Source organism: Wyeomyia smithii, chromosome 3 (genome assembly GCF_029784165.1).
Source record: "Wyeomyia smithii strain HCP4-BCI-WySm-NY-G18 chromosome 3, ASM2978416v1, whole genome shotgun sequence".
Classification (NCBI taxonomy): Eukaryota; Metazoa; Arthropoda; class Insecta; order Diptera; family Culicidae; genus Wyeomyia; species Wyeomyia smithii.
In genome coordinates this window covers 255,112,532-255,134,430 of record NC_073696.1, presented here as the reverse complement: position 1 = coordinate 255,134,430, position 21,899 = coordinate 255,112,532, and the positions used below count along the sequence as shown (strand labels likewise).

The 21,899-nt window shown below is 38.0% G+C and overlaps 1 protein-coding gene across 2 annotated transcripts in view; it reads left to right on the top strand.

Moving 5' to 3' along the window:
- Positions 1–21,899, top strand: part of LOC129729805 (tyrosine-protein kinase CSK) — a 109,977-nt gene that overhangs the window by 13,077 nt on the left and 75,001 nt on the right. The window contains exon 2 of one of the 2 annotated variants that reach the window (XM_055688631.1): positions 11,324–12,485. The exons of the other annotated variant lie outside the window; for it this stretch is intronic. Within the exon in view, the coding sequence (XP_055544606.1) occupies positions 11,609–12,485 (877 nt within the window). The 5' untranslated portion in view covers positions 11,324–11,608. The remainder of the gene's footprint in view (positions 1–11,323; positions 12,486–21,899) is intronic. 2 annotated transcript variants of the gene reach the window in all.

Here is a 21,899-nt window from a genome sequence, read left to right as displayed (position 1 = left end):
GGTGGATATCGACTCTCGAGTGGAACAGTGGGGAAACGGCAAACGAAGTCGCATAAAAGTGATTTTCATCGTTATTAAGCAAAATGAAGGAAGAGAACATGTGTTTTTAGCGCGGTTGTTCCGGTCCCCGGTAGTCTATTGTAATGCTGCTATACACAAAACCTTCTAACTGTGAACGTTTTAGTCTTTGTTCTTTTCCCGGACATCCTTTCTGTGTGTTTTATTGCAGTGCAGCGCAGAACGTCCTCGAAATCCGTGCAAAAGAGCTGCAGAAATGCGACACGGAAGGTTGCACCTGGTAGTATGCGCTATTCACGCTGCGGACAGACGCAGGTTCAAGGAATTACAAAAAAATATCGGAACTTCTTGTGCTGGAGTGTTCGATTGTTTTTCGAAATCCGTTTTTAATTTATCTCAGTCATTGTTTGGCTGGAAGAATGCTTGCCATTGCTGCGTTTGATGACAGCTGGGTTTTAACAATGCCTGTAGTTTGTCCATGCGAGATGCAGTTTATGTTTTGAGCATTGCCTCGCCAAAGCTAGTTAAATTATAATGAATTTATAGCTCTGGGATACTTTATAGTACCAAGATTTTTGTTTGAGTTTAAGAACAGTCGTCAATGACAAAAAAATAAAACAGTCGTCAATGACCAAAAAATAAAATATATTGTGGAAGAATTTTGAGTGAAATTTTCCTTACAGATTATTTGTACTACAACAACCAAAACTAGAACTAATTCCAGTTTTTGACGTAGAACTACGTTCTACCGGTGCAAATTGAAGTATCCAAAACATCGAGAGAATTACAAAAATTGCCTAAATTCAGATGCCTTATAAGCAGTCAGTCACTTTTTAACGAATTTTCTCCATTATTTTAGTAATTGATTGTAAAGTTAGTAAAGCGTTCACCGAAATCCATTTGGGGCGCCATTGATGTACCACAATAGTTGAATATGACGTGGAATGATTCTCATTACGGTCGGTCGATAAATATCGTGATTAATCTAATGACTACGAGATGTATACCTTTCAAAGAACCACGTTTACTTAAATGCGTTTGCTTTCTCGAAGGGATTGCTTATAGAAATTGATGTAAATACTTAGATGCTTCGGGTGGTAGATGATTTTTGCGCGCGTCATTCACAGAGGATTGCGGTGGTGGAATCGTTCGCTCGTTTTTGTTATGAGCCAGCTTAGTGCGTAACATCGTTCAATTCCGTCAATTACCACGGAGACATGAGAACAAAACGTTTTCTTTCCGACACAGTCCTAGAGACTTAGAAACAAACTCGGTCTCGGTCTGACCGTTTGGCCGAAGTTTGCTTTAGGCTTGTTGCAATTTGGAAAAGGTTTCGTTCGGTCGATAAATATCGTTATTAATCTAACGGCTAAGCAGTATATACTTTCGCTTACCTTCGCGTTCAACGTTGTTCGATTCGTCACTTACCACTATGACCATACCCTACCTTTCTGTTGCGGTCGTGGAGATGCATAGGTCTTTGCCCTAACGATCGTCAGGTCGTGGCCGGCGCCGTAATGGATTTTACATAAAGCGGAAGCGACTAAATTGTTGCTCATTGAAGATGGTAATTTATCCCAAGTCGCCATATACGTGGTTCCCTGGGCAACTTCACTAGCTCAGATCCATCACGGCGCAACTACGAAATGTACTGTCGTCAAGCGCAAGCTCGAGCCCAAGCTCTAGGTCAATATCGATTTCGAATCTAAATCCGGAAAAAATCTATGGTTTTGTCCAAGCTTTTGTATGGGGCTGCCCCAGTGTGCGTTGTAGACGGTAAATTCGACGGGAATTAGAGCCCGGCCAAACCTTATCGTCCGTATGGTACCGTCTTAGAAATGGAAATGATGGTAAAATTTTTCCATTGAAATTTTCAGTGACGTCGGATTGATCTGGGGGTTTAAAATGAAAATTCAAAGTTCGAGAGCGTCACGAAAATTGTCCAATTTCAAATGCATATCAGTCAGTTTTCAACGAAAAACCTTCAAAGCCAATTACTATGGAACCGGAATCATATCCAGAGGTCAGAAGTAGATACTGATACCCAGATACTGTGAACAATTTTAAAATGGTGATTTCCGATTTCTGAAAATCAGCTAGAAAGGTCCATATGCCAAATAGGCCAAACCAAGGGTATTTATAGATCCAGAATGATGGACAGAGTCCGGACTCAGTCACCATTTTGAAATCCACAATGGTGATTTTCAATTTTCATTTGATTTTCAAAATCGACTCCGGACACCATTTTGAAAACTTAAGTTTTCTGGGAAACAGCGAAAAATGAAATTTTCAGAATCGATGTGACGCTCCGGAAATCAGCTCCAGACATTTTGAAATCCAAGATGGCGGTTTTCGGTTTTCGGAAATGACCAAAAACCACCAAATATGGGTATTTCCGGAATCATGATAATGCATAGGGACCAAAAATTGATTCCAGATGTCATTTCGAAATCCGTTGTGGCAATTTCCTCCTGAAGGTCTCTGAAAAACAGTCAACTGCAGAAGCCACTTTAAAATCAAAGATGGAGACTTCCAGATGACATTCGAACTCCAAGATTGTGACTTTCGGTTTTTAAAAACAGGCAAAAATGACTAGATACTACCCAATATGTGTATTTACGAAACGGGGATGATGTCTAGAGACCAGTCGACCCAAGATGCCTAAAATTATATATATATATATATATATATATATATATATATATATATATATATATATATATATATATATATATATATATATATATATATATATATATATATATATATATATATATATATATATATATATATATATATATATATATATATATAATCGAATCATATATTATCGAGTCTATGCAGAGCCGGATTTATGGGGGGGGGGCCCGGGCCACCACATTTTTGGGGCCCCCACAAATCAAGAAAAAGATTTTTTCTTTTTTAAAAAATGAGATTCAATCAAAAGTTTGATTTACAGTAAGAAAATTTGAACAGAACATTTCAAACTGACACTTTCCTTCAGTTTTATTTTTTTCGCGAGTGCCAATATCACAACTACATCCATAAGAGTTCACCTTGGATTCTCTTGGAATGACACACATTAACACACCATTTGAATCGAACCAACGCACATGGGAAGTAAAGCAGAGAAAGAAAATAACCCACGAGTTTTTTAATGCATTGCTTTTGCTGACTTGTCCGAATCAGGGATACCAAATGTGCTTTGCAAAATGCAGATTTTCTGAGTTCGTGTGCAGATTTTATTGACCTGCAGATGTGCGTAGTTTTTTCCTAGTTTCTATTATTGTCAGAGTCGTCTTATATTTGCGCAGTCTTTCTCAAATTGTGTGTAAATTTTTGCCTGTGGATCGCAATTTTTTCAAATTGCGGTAGTTTTTTTTTAGGTATCAAGAAAAAAAATCGAAGATGAAACTTATTAAAAATACCGCACAGTGCGTACCACTGTGAATAATGAAAGACAGTTAAACTTAGCATCATTAAGTTTCGAGTACGAGTATACTGAAGGAGTTGAATGTTGATTATTTAATCAATAAGTTTTCTGCAAAAAAAAACTCGTAAAGCATAGTTTACAGTTCCAAGCGAAGTGAAACATTTGACAAGTGAAAAAGCGTAAATTTTCGCTTGCGAAATCTGTCGTGAAAACCCGTTTGTGGAACACGCAGGTATTTCACCAGTCTGCAGTTTACAGTTTAAGTGAAGCGAAACTCACGAGTTTACACTCCGAGCGAAGTGAAAATTGGCTGCAACTGACAGAATAGAAACGCACGCAAGTTTTCGCTTGCTGCTGCTTTCTTCACTAGCGTTTGCATCCGGGAAAAAAAATAAATCCAAGTGAAAAAGATGAGATCCACAACCTTTGATTTCGCTGGATCGAACTTGTTTACAGTTCCAAGCGAAGTGAAATTTTTGCAGGTTGCATTTTTCACGACCGTGAAAAAATGAACGTTTTGCATGAGATTTTCACCTCGCTTGGAACTCTAAATAGGGCTTAAGAGAAAATTCTAACAAATTTTTGGTAATATTACAATAGCAAATAAATGTTTTTACCTCGTAAGATAAAAAAATGGTTTTGTTTTTTTATTTGGGGCCCCGCACTATAACTGGGCCCCGGGCCCCCACAATCGTAAATCCGGCCCTGAGTCTATGTATAATCGAGTCTGACCTGTGTCTCAAGCAACTCACTTTTTTAAGATCTGATTTTTTTACGAAAGCTACACCTTGTTAGCTGAATATTAAAGCTTGTTACACCTTAGAAGAGGTAATAAGAAATAAAAATACCATAATTTTCCAAAAAGAAAACGGTTTTTTTCAGTGCATATTATTTTGGAAGTATAAAATTACTATCAACAACTTTGCCGAAAATATTATACCAATTAAGCAAACCGTTAAGACACTCAATTTTTTTATCATTCTTAGACACATGGAGCAGGAGATAATCGATGGTTGTCGATGGTGTCGATGGTTGTGGGGTGGCGTGATCCACTCACAACCAACCCTACTGGTCTAGATTCAATTCGAGCCGACACCGGGAGATTTTCTGAGGCTCCCATCGCATGGGGAAGTGAAGCCGTTGGCACCGGTTCGTTACCCAACAGGTCGTAAGTTGGGGTGCTGGGTGGAGTCGCCTTCCCGGGCGTCGCACAGTGGGGAATCGCTGGCCATCAGCCAAAAAATTTTTTTTTGTTAGCTGTTTCCTAATATTTTTCCTTTATTGCTTGAATGTCTAAATCCAAAATTTGGGCGCAATATCATGTAATCTGAATTTTTTATGACTTTTCAAAGCTTGGCGAACTGACATTTTTTGTCATTTTTTTGAAAAAAAGTACATTACTTTGAAACGCTCTGTAGCTTCAATGATAGCTTGGATTTTTTTGACGTCAAAGAAAAAGTTGTTGTAAATATTGTGCAAAACAAACCCTCTTCATTAGACATTGTAAAATTTGGTCATAATAGGCCTGACACTAGAAAAAATTTAAAAAAACGTGATTTTTTGTAGAAAAGTAGCTTAAAAGTTTAGTTGCCGCAGTTTGCTACGGTTGTGACTACATTTAAAATTTAGGTAAAAACGTAAGCTTTCAAATGCATACTGTCCGCTGCTGCGCAAAACTGCGCAAATTGTCACTTTAGTAAAAAAAGCGATAGCAGTTTTTTTTTCATTGTTTTTTTTGAGGTTGAAATTTCATCCAGGATTAATTTTAGTCATAACCATGATACCCCATTAATGAAAATTTATGATATAGAACTCAATTCGTAAGAATAAAATAAATATTTGGGCAAAAATTACAAAATTTATCAATTAAAAATTAAAAAATAAGTGTTAAATAAGAAAATAGTAAACAAATCTTTATGAAACTTTTAATTATGTCAAACTTTATCACTTTCTGCAAATTAAAAACAATATTAAAAACATTCAGCCCTTTTCAATTTATGATCATGAAATCCGCTAAACTGATTGAAGTGTTAAATACAAGCAGCAAATTCATACCATCAAACTCCGGCTTACAATAGCCCGTTTGAAGATTGCTTTTGCTTCGCACTCGTTGGCATACAAAAGTAAAGCACACAATTTGCTTTATGAGAAATAACAAAAAACAGTCGTCGCCCTCCGCATCTTTTCGTATTCATTTAGAACGTTGTGTCATTCCAGTGTCTTGATTTTCAAATTCATAAATTCGTTTATATATATAATTTTATTATGGAGCCTTAAACTTCATGGTCAATTCATGGTGTTATACATGTATTTAAATGTCCTCTTGCAACCATAGAAACCGGTTTAGGAAGATAACATATATATGAAACAATGAAACATCGAAAATTACTAGAAGAAATTAAAATTGCAGCGAAAGACATTTTTCCTGCTGATAAGTATAATGAACTTCAAATTTTATGGAAACAATTCAACACGAGATTTAAGCGATCACAGTGGAAGATGATGATGCTGTTGATGATTTTTTTTAATTTGTAATTAGTTTGTATTACTTATGTTGTTTTAGTTTATTAAAAAAAAATTTATATATTTAGGCAAAAAATTTTAAGTTCGAGGGGTCGTCCATAAATTACGTATTTTTTCAATGGGGAGGACACCCGGTGACACTACTTGTGGTTATAGATCATATAATTCTATAAAAAAGGAAAAAAGTGCCAAAAAATATTAAAAATTGCATTTCGTGCTTTATTGACGGCCCCAAACAAAAAATGGATGCCAAATTCGTGTTCAGCGCCCCAAAATTATGTAAATACCAAGTTTTAGTCGCATTTATCGACACTTTTTTTGCTTGGCCAGCCTTTGTATGGAGTCGCCCCACTGTGCGTCGGTGATTGGCACAAACAACAGTGGCGGAACTAGACCGACGGAAAATGAGCGAGAATTAAAAAAATCCACCGAATGGGAGGTCTACCACGGAGTCGACGGCCTCTCCCGTGTTCTCTACTGAAGATAGTTTCGGCAGCATTCTTGTCAGGCATTCTGGCTACATGTCCAGTCCACTGAAACTCACCTTCACTGTATTAGCATGTTTGTATACTTGTGATTCAGTGCCTGAGCCACACTCCATCTCCAAACTACGGGACTTTAGCTGGTGGTTACGTAGTCCGTAGAAAACTCTGTTCGCAGTTGCAACTCGTCGTTTCACTTCACGTGTTTTCGCTCATAAACAGCATGCAACACCTCCACCTCCAGTGAGTTTCTCGTTGCTACCGATGTCACACACAGGCATTCTCCATTCAAGATACGTATTTCGTGAATTTCGTATACGGTATCGGACTACTTCGGCAGCGATTTTTTTCGACTGGTTTTGCATTAGACTGCTGTAGAAAACTTGCCGAAGCAGTCCGATAACCTGCACGTTCCAGTATGGGATACTTAACAATATCTCCGCTCCACTCTCGCTGTCGGTGCACGAAGCAAAACCGGGTAGATGAAGAAAGCAGTTTTCGGTTTTCGAGCACATTTTTTCAAGCACTCTTAGTCAGGCAATTTTAGTCGAGTACTCCTACTCGCACTCCCAGCTGGTCTCGAGATACGATGCTGGCCTAACAAGCCAGTCGTCGTAGATTCGAGTCTCGGCTCGGGAGAGACTGTTAGTGTCAGTAGGATCATAGCGCTAGCCCCGCAATTGTCCTGTACACTTAACAGTTGGCTGCGAAATCTGTGTATAATGAACAGAAGGTCGATTTCCGATACGGAATGTAGCACCAAGGCTTTGCTTACTCCTACTCGCAAGTAGGAACTCGCGTATCCTTTTACGGTTTGAGTAGGAAGACAAAAAAGTTTTTGCGTGCCGGTGCACACTAACTGCTGCTCCGGCGAGTGCGTGAAGAATAAAGAGATCTTGAAAGCGTGCGTGCAGAAGACTTGAGAAGCGTAGCATATGTCTCGTTCTCAATCAGAAAGGAGGAGAAAAGTTTTGATTTTCGCTCGCTTTGCAACGCTGTACTAGACTAGCATCATATAGCACTCGGGATGCTTTTTACCAATGACATTTGCCAAAAGTAAGGACGCATCATTTTCATACATTGTGAATTATCATAAATCATGATGGCATAAGTCATAGTCGCAGATTGTTATTGTAAAAATCAGGATTTTTTTAGTAAAAAAATGTTCGTAGCACTTCTATAAATTCAAAGTACATACAATTTTCAAAGCAATCTGAATATTTCCAGCTCAAAATGCAAAAAAAAAAAAACCATTTCTATTTCGATCTTCTCGGATACGGTGAAGCTCTTTGGATACCAAATTATTTTCAATATTTCGTTTGAAGTCAAGTTGGTCGGATTCAGTTGCGATTTGGTATGTCAATAATGCAGATCTGCACGCTTATATACATTGACTGAGAAAAATATAAAAATGAATCGATAAGTCATCTTGGTTATTTCTTTATGGTTTGAAGCATTTTTTGTTGCCGGTAAGTTAAAAACGACATGAAATCGTCGCTATCAATTAGCGACCGGTCTTTTGCTAGAAAATCGGCATTATTGTCCATGCATGTCTTAAAATACAGAGGACATGTCATTAGTTGGGAATCAATCTGCTCCTATCTACAATGCTGACGATCTTTATTGTACTGGCGTTTGGCGATTTCAACCATTGTTAAATATCGACGAAGATTTTTGTCATTTCGTCTGAAGAGTTCATATGACAGCTCAAATAATATACTTATTATGGGAGAAAAAATCTGTTAGTAAACGGAAAAGCGGTTCTTTTAACATCAAACATTTTATGCACAACATCAAATTCGATAAATTGAAATCTGATTTTCCGGTTTAATGAAATTAATATTCAGTTGAAAGTAGTTTGTTGTTTGATGTTATTGGTGTTTCAACTTTTAAAATCATCTGGAATTTAAGAAAATACTAGAAGTATCATAATATCGATCGAGTCAATATTAGCGAGAATTAATTGAAAGAAGGCATAGGTAATCGAATATATTATGAAAAAATAAGAAAAAAATTTGAAATCGAAATTTTTCGAATAAATTAACTGTATGGATTGACCCGAAAAATTGAAGTTGAGTCGCAATCGTGGGTAGCAGCCACGAAAAGTAACGAGAGCATTCATCATTGGCACCTTTGCGCCTGCCTTCGGTGGCGGCAGCATGTGGAACGGAGTCAAGTTGAGAAACAAAGCCGCAACACTTCTGCGCTCCAGTGACTGATGACAGCAACGAGGTTAGCGATTGTAATGTGTGCGGCATGGTTGGATGGCACCATCGCATCGCTGCAATCCGATTGACTTAATCATTTAGAAGAAATAGAGAGACTAAACATCCAGCCGCAAGCGCCATCTGCCTGTCTGTATTTTTTTGCTGTTTAGTGTTGGAATGACGATGTTGCGGTAGGCCTCCCAGATCAGACCGTGTCGGCTGGATTCGGTTCACTACCTGGCGGCGCTGTCGGTTGCTCGGTCGCTCGCAACTGCAGCGAGTGGCGGCGGAATTCCGAAAAAATATGCAGAGTTGACCTGATTTCGCTTTTCTTCAGTTCAGCTGTTGTGTGGTTGATTGCAGTGGATCATCCTCTTTGAATGCCACCATCGCGTCGCGTCGTCATCTGATTGTCGTGGCTGTGTTGGATTCCGCTGCTTTTGTTCGGACGCGAATCGTGAGAGACAAACTCTGCGGGCAGAGCAAAGTTCACGCACGTTACAATCGGATTCAGCGGAGCAATTCGTTTCGACTTTCTGCTTTTCTAGCTAATGTCATCAGCTTTGCCGGTGGTTGAACTTAGATCTACAATTTGCAAAGGGGTTACATTGTCAATGTTGTAAACTTCGTTCAGGTTCTGCTTAAGAAGATCGCCGAATCAGAACCCTAATAAGAAACAACTTCTCAGCCGAACTTTTAATCCCAAATATTTTATGCTAACATCATCATCAGACAGTGGTGAGTCACCTGTGGGAGTTATGATACACACAAACCTACTGTCGCAGTGACGGAATCATAAGTTGTCCGGCACGATTTGTATTGTCCACACGCCGTTTGGTGGGAACACGCAAATTTATAAACTTCACACTTGAGTTTGTCAATGTCAAACGGACAAAAGCGACAAACCTGAATCACTCTTCGACGATTTATTATCCTCCTTAACTTTTGCTGTTAATGCGAATTCACGCAGGACGCGCAGATGATTCACCATAATCCATGAGTGATCAAATTTTTCACCCTAAAATAGTGACACCAAATTCCTTGGTGACTTCCGGGCGACGAAGAAGGATCTGCGTAGAGGAAGCATCCGTAGCGTAAATCGAGAGCCAGACAGCCAGTAGTCATCCTTCGCGCAATTTACCGTCGGTTAATCGGACGCCTCGCCACATCCTCGCCGTGGTAAACTGATCGGTCGATTTCTCTTCCGACGATGATTCTTCTTACTTCACCGTGTGCGCCGCCGCCGGCCGTCGGTCATCAAATCGATACTCGCGTTTACATGTTTTGGCCTCAGTCGGGCCGCCGCCGGTCTGCAGCTTGCTTTGTGAGAGCTAAATGGGAAACTATTTACTACAGCGTACCATTAGTCAATGGAAAGGTCATCGAAATGCGCCAAGGATTCAAGCTAATCGATCAATTATATGCTGTGCAGGGGTGATTTTAGAGAGGAGGCTGCTACCTGTTAACCGGTCTCGCTCTCACTCCATGATGATGTTGTTTGTTTGGACAGCGACTAAGTTGTGCTACTGCGCAAGTGTGGTTGATTAGTTTTTACTGACGTAAAAGTTTATTATTTATTACCTCACCATAAATTGATTTGTGCTAATTCCACTTGATTATATATAGTTTATCCTTCCTTCGTTGAAAATTAATAGAAGGTGTTGTTCAAGACAACAAGTTTGTCTCAAGGTGATAAAAATAATCAACTCGAAACAAACTCTTACAATATCTCTATCGAAAAAAAAAACGATGATTGATGCTACATTATCTCAACTGCAGTCCGCTAGATATTATAATGATTAATTTAAAATATGCAGCTGCGTTGCTGTTGTTATATGCCGCAATTCATATTAACAATAAATTTGAAACTTTTAGATATTTGAACATTAATTGCGTTTTAATCGAACATTTCCAGTTAAAATATGTTTTTTTTCACATGCGAAGTTCGCTGAAATCTGTTCTCGACCTTGAATGATTTAATCGATTTAGATTTTTATATGGCAATGGCAATTGGTTTGTTATTTGCATCAAATCGTATACAATACTCAATTCAATCTTTTTTAAAAATCACGAACCGCCTGATTTGAGACATTCATCGTAATCCAAAACCCCCACATGAAGTGTTTTATGACATTCGGGAGAGATTTGAATTTGCCTTTTTAAAGTTAGACGTAGTCCTACGCCAACAGATAATTTTATTTATCACAATATTTCAATATATTTCACCAAAAACAATTTTTTCGCCGTATATAGTTGACTAACAAAGAAAAAGCCTTGTGTAAATGATTCCACGTCACAAACCACAGCGATCATTAATGCTCACTGACTGATCCACACAGAGAAGACTAATTTCCGCAACCCTTAACCAGCCTAGTCTGACATCATCCTATTGACCCATAAAGAAGAATTAGCTCTACCAAGCTGAATCACTGTATGAAATCATCGTTGTGCTTTTATTTCGAGTGCACATAGATTCACCGGCTCGGATGTCATGTCTGTCAGGATGCTGTTGTAATTCCTTGTTATATATATCTAACCATCTATCCATCGCATCGGCGTGTACATCATCTAATGACACAGTTTATTTCATCTACGGGAAATCATTTTCATATATATCAGAATTAAAATCATCTCTTGAAAAGCTGTTGCGTTGTTTACAGATTAATTCCAGCTCGATGTGAACTCAGTGTCTGCATATGTTTACTAACAAATCATCCAGTGCGATATGTATAGTAAACCATGTATGTGTGTAAATATTGATTCTCACTTAGGATAACAAAGCCGAACGAGATTCGTTTCACGTGTCACGCGGTGCGAGGGTGTGAACTTGTTTTTACGAAATCTGTGCAAACCTTGATGAGTAATCAATTGTGCGGGCGTAAACTGCCACGTGCGAAAGTACGGCAGCCTTGGTGAGGCTGGTGGTAAACGAGTGTCCAGCAGTAATGGTTACAACAATCAAGATCACTTGCGACGGAGTGTTTATCCAGTCCAATTCCTTCCTTGCGAACGGTCACCACCATCACCACCATATCCGGCAGCAGTCGGCTCCGGTGGTTGTTCAAGGAGGATCACGATCAATCGATCAGGACCAGTCTGGGCACAGCAGTAGCAGTCCGGGTAGTAGCAGCAGTGACAAAGAGGAATCTCAAATGCATAGGTTTAACCATAACGGACTCGGAGTGGATCGGGACGATAACAATAATCGGGATCTCGATCTTCGCGGTAAACCTTCACTGGATCGCAGTGCCAGTAGTAATAACAACTTTCAGAAAAACGCTCGACGTCGCTATCAATCGGAAGAAGTTTTATCGCGGTATCATAGAATTGACGAAAACTCAGACGGTTCCGATACCGTGGATGCTGCCGGTCCAAATTATTACAACAGCGGCCCTGTTTCGGATGATCAGTTTACGATCTCATTCCTCAATACCCGCGGACAAAACGGAAAAAGCCTCCTTAACCAAAAATTCATCGTTTACAACAGCAAAAAACCAAAGTCCTCAACTTTAATTCAGAATGGCATACACCCAAGCCAGTACCGCCAGTTTCTGAGCGGTCGCCTAAAGCCGGCATTTTCCACGTCCGTTCTTACGTCCCCTTCGCTGATAGCCGGTACCTCGGGCGGACGCCTATCAGCTGCTACGCCGCCACCTAATCACGAGCTAGCGGGGGTAAAGTCTCCGTCGTACCTGCGGACAGTTTCGCCGGGCCCTTCCAGCTCGGTATCATCGTTGTCACCTTCCAGTAGCGGATTTGCTTCTACATCGCCAACACTGGTGGCGACAGTCGGAACCATCGGTTCGTCTGCAGCGAATACTGGTCAGTAGGTTTTTAAGCTGTGTTTTGTGTTTTACTTCCTGTTTATCAAAAAATTTTCATTGGTGATGGTGGTTAGTATTTTTTTACTTTTTTGTAATTATACTCGTCAATTCGGAGACTAGACATCTTTTAAACTACAATACGACTCCAAAGCGTTGTTTTTTTGGAAATGCATGGGAATCTGAAACTTTTGTGAACAGCCATGTAAATTGAACTGTACTAATGTACACCAATAAAAGGATTTACTTGTTGCACCTATGGACGAGTCGCCTCTGCGTTCATTGATAATTTTATTTGACAAATGTCAAATTATTCAGGTTAAAACTATTAAAACTATTCCGAAGTGTTTGATGTGATACACAGAGTTGTCAATTCTTATGTACACCCTTGAAGGCAGCCCACTATTCAATACTCATAACTTAATAAATCAAAATAAATAGAAAAAACATAAAACAGAAAATGAAGAAAAATTGACAAAAAACATTAAATGAAAAAGAAAAAGACGAAAATAATTATAAAATACTGCTGAAGGTAAAAATTGGATAGAGTACGTGCGAGATGAATGCGAGACAATGAAAAAAGTATTTGAAAACTGTAGCTGTAGTGAATGTATAAATTCAACATTGCAAATTTTCATATAGTCATAGTCAAAAATTTTCATATAGTATAGTCACCAAAACCACCAAGAAAATAAAACGAGAATTAAAATAAAATGGATAAAATACTGGAAAATTTAATATACTTGTGGGTCAGACTAGAAAACTAAATAAAAAACATTGATATCAGTAGAAAAAAGATTTACAAAAATATAGAGAACATCAGTTCGACCTTATAAAAATTTGCAGAGACAAGATTTTAGATGGCGTTCAAACTTAAACTAACATGCAAGTTATGATAAAAAAAAGTGGTAACTTGCGTCATAATAAAGGAAGCGTGCACAAAAATTGTCATTTTAACGAGATCTCGAAATCTACAAATAATAAGAAATAGCAATACAGGTCGGACTTGATTATATATGATTCGACTGCATACAATTTAAAAACCCGATTATAGGGGGAAGTAGGTAAAGACGGACACCCTAAGGATTAACCTTAATAATTACTCAGGTACTGCTATTTAGAAAACAGTAGTTATACAAATTGAAACTTAAGATCATTTATTGTCATAATTATTTTTGGTACTAGTGAATTTCCTCCGAGTTTCATGTGTTTTGAGTCTTAAAAACTATGACTACAAATTGTTGGAAAAGGTGAACACTCACAAAAGAGCTGTAGTATGTTACGTATTCTTTTGATTTATGTGTTAAGTGATGGCCATACACTACTCTACGTTATTAGAGTCCATCTATACATCACGTGAACAGTTTGGATGGGTGGGTTAGGATAACGGCAAAAATTCACGGTCTATATGGTCTTTTCTTACTGCTAAGTGATTAATATCTGCTGGTTACTCTCGCGGGTGTACTTTGTAAACATCTGTAGTACACAACCGATATTACATGTGAAAATTCTTGGAAAATCCGTGTGTCCACCCGCCCGATCTGACTGTAAATTTTTCAAACGATCGTAGCTCTCTATCGGAACATCGAAAATCTGCTGGATTTTCACTAGAAAACCAAGGAAAGACTAATTAAACACTTTACCATCGGGAACAAATGAAAACACATAAGTTTCACGAGTTTTCTACTATTTTCCGTGGAATTAAAATTACATTAAATAGCGCGTCCACGAGAATATTCTTTGTTTTACTTACAAATTTGACAGTTTGCTTGCTGAAAACCGACAATGCATCTCAAAAGTATTAACACACTACAAAGAAGGTTTTCGCATCACTCAACTATCATAAAACGTTCTAGTTTGTGAAATATTAAAAGTGTCCATCTTACCCCCAGTGTCCGTCTTTACCTACTTTACCCTATATAAAAGAAAAAAAAATACAATTTCGAACTTAACGCATAGGGGACAAAGCGTTGTAGCTCACACGGAAAACTTTGACGATCTATACAAAACAAGAAGGGTCGAAAATAGTTAATTTTGTGCTAAGTAATTAATGGCTGCTTCCTAATTCATTGATAAGGGGCCATCCAAATACCACGTAGACACCTTGGGGGGGGGGGGGGGGGGGGTTGTGTAATGACCACGGTTCTTGCAAAAAAAAAAAGAATTTATATGGGCATTTGTCCACGGGGGGAGGGTAAAAATCGTCAAAAATCTGTCCACGTGATATGTGGATGGCCCCTGACATGAAAAAAAAATAAAGAAAAAAAAAAAAATTAAAAATTAAAAATTAAAAAAAAATTGAAAAAAATTAAATGAAATTAATAAATATATGTATTTTTAGAGAACAAAAAAAAAGAAAATAAAAAAATATGGAAAAACAGTTGACTTTTAGGGTTAAAAGGCAACAAATCGTACAAGAGATAAATATTTTTCGTAAGAATTGTGTATTCTTTAGGGGATCAAAACACAGGTCGGACTCGATTATCCGGAGCAGGCTTCGAAACGGTCAGCATTTGCATTTGATCTCGCTTCCTTAGCGTGCGTCACAGTAGGCTTTCGCTCGCTAATGTAAAACAACCGTCGCCTCTCAAACAATGAAAAGTATGGTCATTCGACACTCGCCTATCAAAGAGATGCACACTGTCATTCGTTTGGCGATGTTGTTTTGGCCTATTTCGGTCTACTTCGTTCTATTTATGTTGAGAAATTTCATTACAAGATCAATGATATAAATAATTTCCGAAATATCCGCACTTCTAGAAAAAAATTCCAAGCAAAAATTCTTTCCGGATAATCGAATCACAGAAAAAATATTTAAATTTGCGATTACTCTAACATAAAATAAACATTTCATTTTGTTATTTTACTTGTATGTTGCAGTGGCGTAACCAGAAATTATTTCTGAGGCGGAAAGGGGTAAAATATTGAGAAGCAAAAAATAATTAGACATTGATTATTTTCACTTAATTCGAACATGTCGCATGCCGTAAGTGATATAAATGGTAAAAAATATGCCAGAAGCGATGGTCAAGGTAAAATTTCGGGAAAAAATTGAAAACGAACACCAAAAAAATAAAATTCTGGATAATAGAGTCCAACCTGCAGTCGGAAATTAAATACCTTCTATTTATTCAAAAAAACACAACCTGCTGTGAGAAATATTCTCCGCTTCGATTATATACAGGATTCGATTATATGGAGTAAAAAGAAATAGAATCGAGACCGACCTGAATTTGCCAAGCAATATGATAAAAGGAAGGGGGGGGGGGGGAGGGGGTCGAAAATAGTTAAATAGTTATTTGTTGTTCCTTAATTCATTGAAACAACAAGAAAAATAAAAAAATTATATGAAAAAAAAAATTGAAAAATTTTTGAAATTTGAAATTAAAAAAAAAAACAGAATAATGCAAAATATTTTAAAACAGGAATAAATTCCGGAACAAAAAAAAAGCAGTTTAAAAAAGCCTCTCGTTCGCGTGTACATGTAGGCATTCGTGTTTTGCCAGAAACTGACGGACCCCTTGGAGGACAACATAAATACAGAATTGACGACATCCTCGCAAGGAGAGGTAATAAGTGTTAGTGAAACAGTAGTGTATTGTCAAAATTTTAATCGAATGAAAGGTGCGAGCAAAATGCAGCAAATCTTCAAAAAAGTAAATGGCTGTCATTGTGATGTCATTCTAGCAACTGAAACAAACTGGACAGAGAGATATCAAAAGTGAAGAAGTCTTTGGTAGTAGGTTTAATGTCTTTCGAAGTGCTCGCGATTTGAAGCTAACAGTAAAAGAATCTGGTGGTGGAGTACTCATTGCTGTTAATGCTACTTTACCATCAGAGCTACTGATAAACACGCTGAATTTGAAGACGTTTGGGTAAAAGTTTCAATGAAAAATGAAAAACATCTGTTTGTTTCCGTTTACTTTCCTCCCGACATGGCAAAAAAAGCTTCGTATGAAAAGTTTTTCGAAACAGCACAACTTATTATTGATTTCTAAACAGCCTGAAACTAATATTCATATTTATGATGATTTTAATCAAAACACCATTGATTTTACTCAGGATGTCGATAACGAATATCTTCTGCAGCCTTTCTTAGGTGAAAATGATACACTACACTTTATTTTCGATAAAATCAGCGAACTTGGACTTTATCAAATCAACCATGTTCGTAACCAACTTAACTGCTATTTGGATCTTTTATTCACCAACTGCACTGAAGACTTTTGTATTGGTGCCGCCGTAGATCCATTATGGAGAAACGAAACATGTCATACTGCCATCGAGTATTCACTGTTCACTGACTCTCATAGACAGCGCCCTGGCGATACCGACTATGAGCTTGTTCACAATTTTCAAAACCTTAATTATCAAGAATTTGATAGGAGACTAAACGATGTAAACTGGCAAAATTTACTGAAAAATGAAAAAGACATAAACAAAGCTGTCGGCATATTTAGTAACAGCCTTTATTCAATTATCAATGAACTCGTGCCAAAGAGAAAGAAAAGGATACAGGCAAACTATAAATATCCGATATGGTACACACGAGAAATTAGAAATCTCAAAAACAGAAAACAAAAGGCACATAAAGCTTATAAGAAAGACAAAAGTTCTCAGAACTTAAATAATTATATAGAAATTTGCAGAGCACTTGATGTAGAAATATCCTTAGCATATGAGAGTTTTAATGCAAAAGTAGAAGCCAACATTAAATCCGATCCGAAAGCGTTTTTTAGCTTCGCGAACGAAAAAATGAAAACTTCTAACTATCCATCCCGCATGCAATTTGAAGACTTTGATGGAACTAATAGTGGTGATATTTGTAACCAGTTTGCGCGATTTTTTCAAAACAATTATAAAACGTCAGAGGATACTCCAGACATAAACTATTTTTCCTACCTAAAAAAACAAGAAAATAATGGTCAGTTGACAATATTACTGTTCAAGAAATCCTAATGTCGCTTGAAGGCCTTGATGCCAATAAAGGACCGGGTCCCGATCAGATACCGCCATCATTACTTAAAACATTTGCAACTTCATTTGTTAAACCCCTTTTTTGGCTTTTCAACCTGTCTCTTAATTCAGGCGTTTTTCCGCTAGCCTGGAAAGAATCATTTTTGATCCCAATATTTAAGTCTGGTAAGCGGTCAGATATCAAGAACTATCGAGGAATTGCAATCATCTCGTCGATCCCCAAGATGTTCGAGGCAATCGTAAATCAAAAAATGTTCAGTCAAGTCAAAAATAGTATTTCCAATAACCAACACGGGTTTTTCAAAGGTAGATCTACCTCTACAAACCTATTAGAATTTGTGAACTTTTCTTTAGGGGCGATGGACAGGAATAACTTCATTGAAACTTTATACACTGACTTTAGTGAGGCGTTCGATAGAGTTGATATTCGGCTGTTGCTTTTTAAGCTTAAACGTATGGGATTAAGAGCGACACTGCTAATATGGATCGAATCGTACAGGACGAATAGAACGCAGTTTGTTCGTTTTAAAGGTGAAACTTCGACAGTAATTAAAGTCACTTCTGGTGTTCCACAGGGTTCCCACTTGGGTCCTTTATTATTTATTATGTTTGTCGACGATGTCAATCTTGTACTGAAATGCGCCAAAGTACTCATCTATGCAGACGATCACGATTCACTGATCAATTTTTTTCGCATTTGACTGCAACTACATTAAAGTAACCACAACAAGATATAAATCTTACATTCAATGTGCATCATACCATCTGCTGTAGAGAGAGCGCAGAGTAATAGTTTTTCTGACGAAAAAACGCTCCCAATTTGACAGAGCATCCGCGCACGCAAGAAAAATGAAATAAATTGCTCGGCGACCAACTGAGCATTGCGTTACCGTTCTCATCGCTCTGGGGTGCGGCAAAAACAGTATAAAATCAAACTTTCTGCAGAATACGCACCCATGGTGAGTTGTGAATCTTCTTATAATATTAAATTCGAAAACGGTTAGGATGTGGCTTCAATATGAACCTGACTGTTTTGATATTTGGCCAACTTCTCTTCTAGTAAAGGAGAAGCTAGCGAAAACTACTCCCTCTTAAACTGAGAGAGCAAATAAAGGTTTATCCCTAACACGTGATGATAAAGAGTGAAAAGGAACTCTGCGACCGAAATACTCTACGCCTAAATGTGGATAATTACTCACTCTGTGTGAGAGAAAGTCTAGTTCTCCAAGGGGTTTGGCAGGTAGAAAAGGAAATTTCGGCAAAAATCAAGAGAACGGAAGAAGCCTGCCTCCCAGATGTTACTCGAGGTACGATGCTGGCCTAACAAGCCAATCGTCGAAGGTTCGGGAGAGACCGTTAGTGTCAGTAGGATCGTAGCGCTAGCCCCGCAATTGACCTGTACACTTAACAGTCGGCTGCGAAGTCTGTGTATGTATAAATAAACAGAAGGTCAAGTTCCGAATCGGAATGTAGCACCAAGGCTTTGCTTTGCTTCGGGTACAGTCAGGATTTTTTTACGCGGGGGATACATACCTCGTAAAACAACCGCGTTAATTCGAAAATCCGCGTAAAAAACCGCGTTAATTCAAAAATCCGTGAAAAAAACCGCGGTAATTAAAAAATCCGCGTAAAAAACCACGTTAATTCAAAAATCCGCGTAAAAAACCATGTTAATTCAAAAATCCTCGTAAAAATACTACAGTAATTCAAAAACCCGCGTAAACTAAACCAGCAAGAAGAGCTTTAGAAAAAACCCGAGACGCTCTAGAATCAGTATTTAAAATTGTCCGTCAAGGTCATTCCGGATCTTCGGAGGGCGGAGGGTATTTTTTGGACTAAGTCTTTTACTAGTTCCAAACCCACGTTAATTCGAAAAGTCGCGGAATTTTTTTTGGATTAGCGCGTTATCGCTTTAAAAAACGCGTTAATTTAAAAATCCGCGTAGAAAAATCCGCGCTAATTAAAAAATCCGCGTGAAAAAACCTCGTAAAACCTGACTGAATTCTGACTTATTCCCAAAACAGCGAAACATTTATGCCAAATAAAGAAGGTGGATACTTCTTCTCCACGCATTTGTAGTCATACAAAAAAAAATATGTAGTCATAACAAAAAAGCCAAAATAATATTTCGTAAAGTAATCTCCGCATAACGTAGCTATTCCGTCGAACGCGCTTCGATGGGGGTTTCATCACCAACTGAGCGTTTCGACTACTCGCAAGCCCTAGATATCGTAAGACACTAAACACAATGTATGAAAGAACGACACTCGCAGTTATAAAACTAACTTCCACAACGCAGTGTATGTGGTTGATTGAGGTGTGCTAGGAACGGGACACAATAGTAGAGGGAGATACGATGTTGTTCTTAGGTTCCCCCTTCTGCCTTCTTAGTAGTTTAATTAGCCAAAACACCACACCGCAGACATTGCTCCCTCTAGATAAGGAAAATTTTTCAAAGCCTAAGTCAAACCCTCTGTTCTTATTACTTTTTTCGCACCCTCATAAAACTACAAAAATGAATAACACCGGGAAGAAAAAAAAGGAATATCTTTAATGAAAATTTGTATGCAAGTTACGACGTTTGTCGTTTGTTTGTTGCTAAATTGATCATATAGTTACGCTGTCGAAAAACCAAAAATATTACCAACACGGATTTTGTTTCTTCCCCTTCCAATTTTCAACATTTTTAAAGAGGGGGGGTGACATAAAATGATAATGAAATTTGTATCGGTCTTGTTGCTTAAAAAATAAACTCTGAAGCACAAGACCGCTCTAATAGTTTGCAGTTTTAAAGGGATCAATCCACCTGTAAATAAAAATATAATACATGGGCTTCACTCATAATGCTCGGATGCAAAAAAGTGATTCTCGCGCACTCATCACTAAAATCGAAAAAGTTAGTTTTTGAACTTGCCTAAATCAGAAAAGTTGACACTTCTGCTCAATCTTTTCGAGAGTACAGATGACGTTTTTCCTTTAGTTAGTTAAGTTTGAGATTTATTTCAAGTTCAAATTAGAAAACTTCTCACGGAATCAGATCCGTTGGTAAGATATACATACTCACATCTCGTGCTCATTTTTCATCATCTTTCAACTCTGAGACTACTAGAATATACACTATTTGGCCATAAAACACACGCACGCAATCCTGAGCGTTGCTACTCTATTTTTTTTCGGTAGCGTGGCACTAATTTAAGTTCCCCCACGTGACTCGTTTAAAGCTCGCTCGCGCCGTCGTCGGAAGAACACATCAATCAGCACGTTTTATGTGTTATTTTTCCGACAGCAAGCGGAGAAAATAAATTTCCCAACTCATAGTCGCTGAAATCATTGCTCGCTTAGTATTTTCCGACGAGGAAACCAATTTGTAAATGGAAGTTCCCTGCGAAGTATTGTACGCGTTCCCGATAGAGCAACACGGTGGCTGTAATAATTTACAAACTTTCGGCTTGTCAGGAATAAAACAAAAAATACGACCCAGTAAAACGAATGAAGACGCTACTCTTCCTAAGTCGGCGTTAGAAGACGCAGTCATAGCATTTATTCACACAATTAAAAAAAAAGACGAAAGACAAAAAGCAGCCAACAAGTTATTTCTATTCGTCGTGTTTATGCGACTGAATGCCTTTCAATGCTGACGGCCACAGACGCGGAAACGTCTAGTGCAGCATCCATTAAAACTGCAGTTTAATTATCTGCATGCTACGCGTTACACTCGGTTGACACGCGTCAAAAAACAACGAATCTTGTGTTCGAGTTTTGCTTCGGTTTAGGATTTGTTCTAGTTACGTCAACTGGAATCCGATTTTGGCTGTTAATAATTTGTTTTTTTTTTTATTTATATGACTTCTAATTTACGCTCTTATGTTCTTTTGGGTGTGAGAGTGAGTATTTCAAAATTGATCTATTTTTCATTTAGTTTAGAGGATAAGTCGAAATTGCTGCTGAAAAAGATGAGATGAGGTCCATTGAATTAACTTAGGTATTAGGTAACTTTTTTTTTAATGATAACACGTACTTCACTCTACAAACCTACAGCTTGACAGATGTAGCTTTGAAGGTCCGACGAAGGCAACGTTGGCATCGTCGATGCTGATATTCATGCTTCATGTTTCCAACGTATCCAAGTTTACTCTGTAGTGTTAAGGACTAAACAAGAAAAAAAAGTGTTTCATTTAACTGTGCTTCTGCAGTACCTTCAACAATTCTATTGTTTACATTCATGGTTCGTAAAACGCTTTGTTTTCCGCGAAGTTATGTTTAAACAATTTGTCCAGCATATCTAATCTAATGCGATGCCGCTTGTGAAAAAAAAATCAAGACAGTGGAAAAAATGTGCAAACTCTTAAATCGCTTACAGTGTGCTGCACTGTCGAGTTGAGTCACGCCTACCTGCCTGTGATGCTTGCTCTTCACTCCAATTTGATCATTTGTCAGA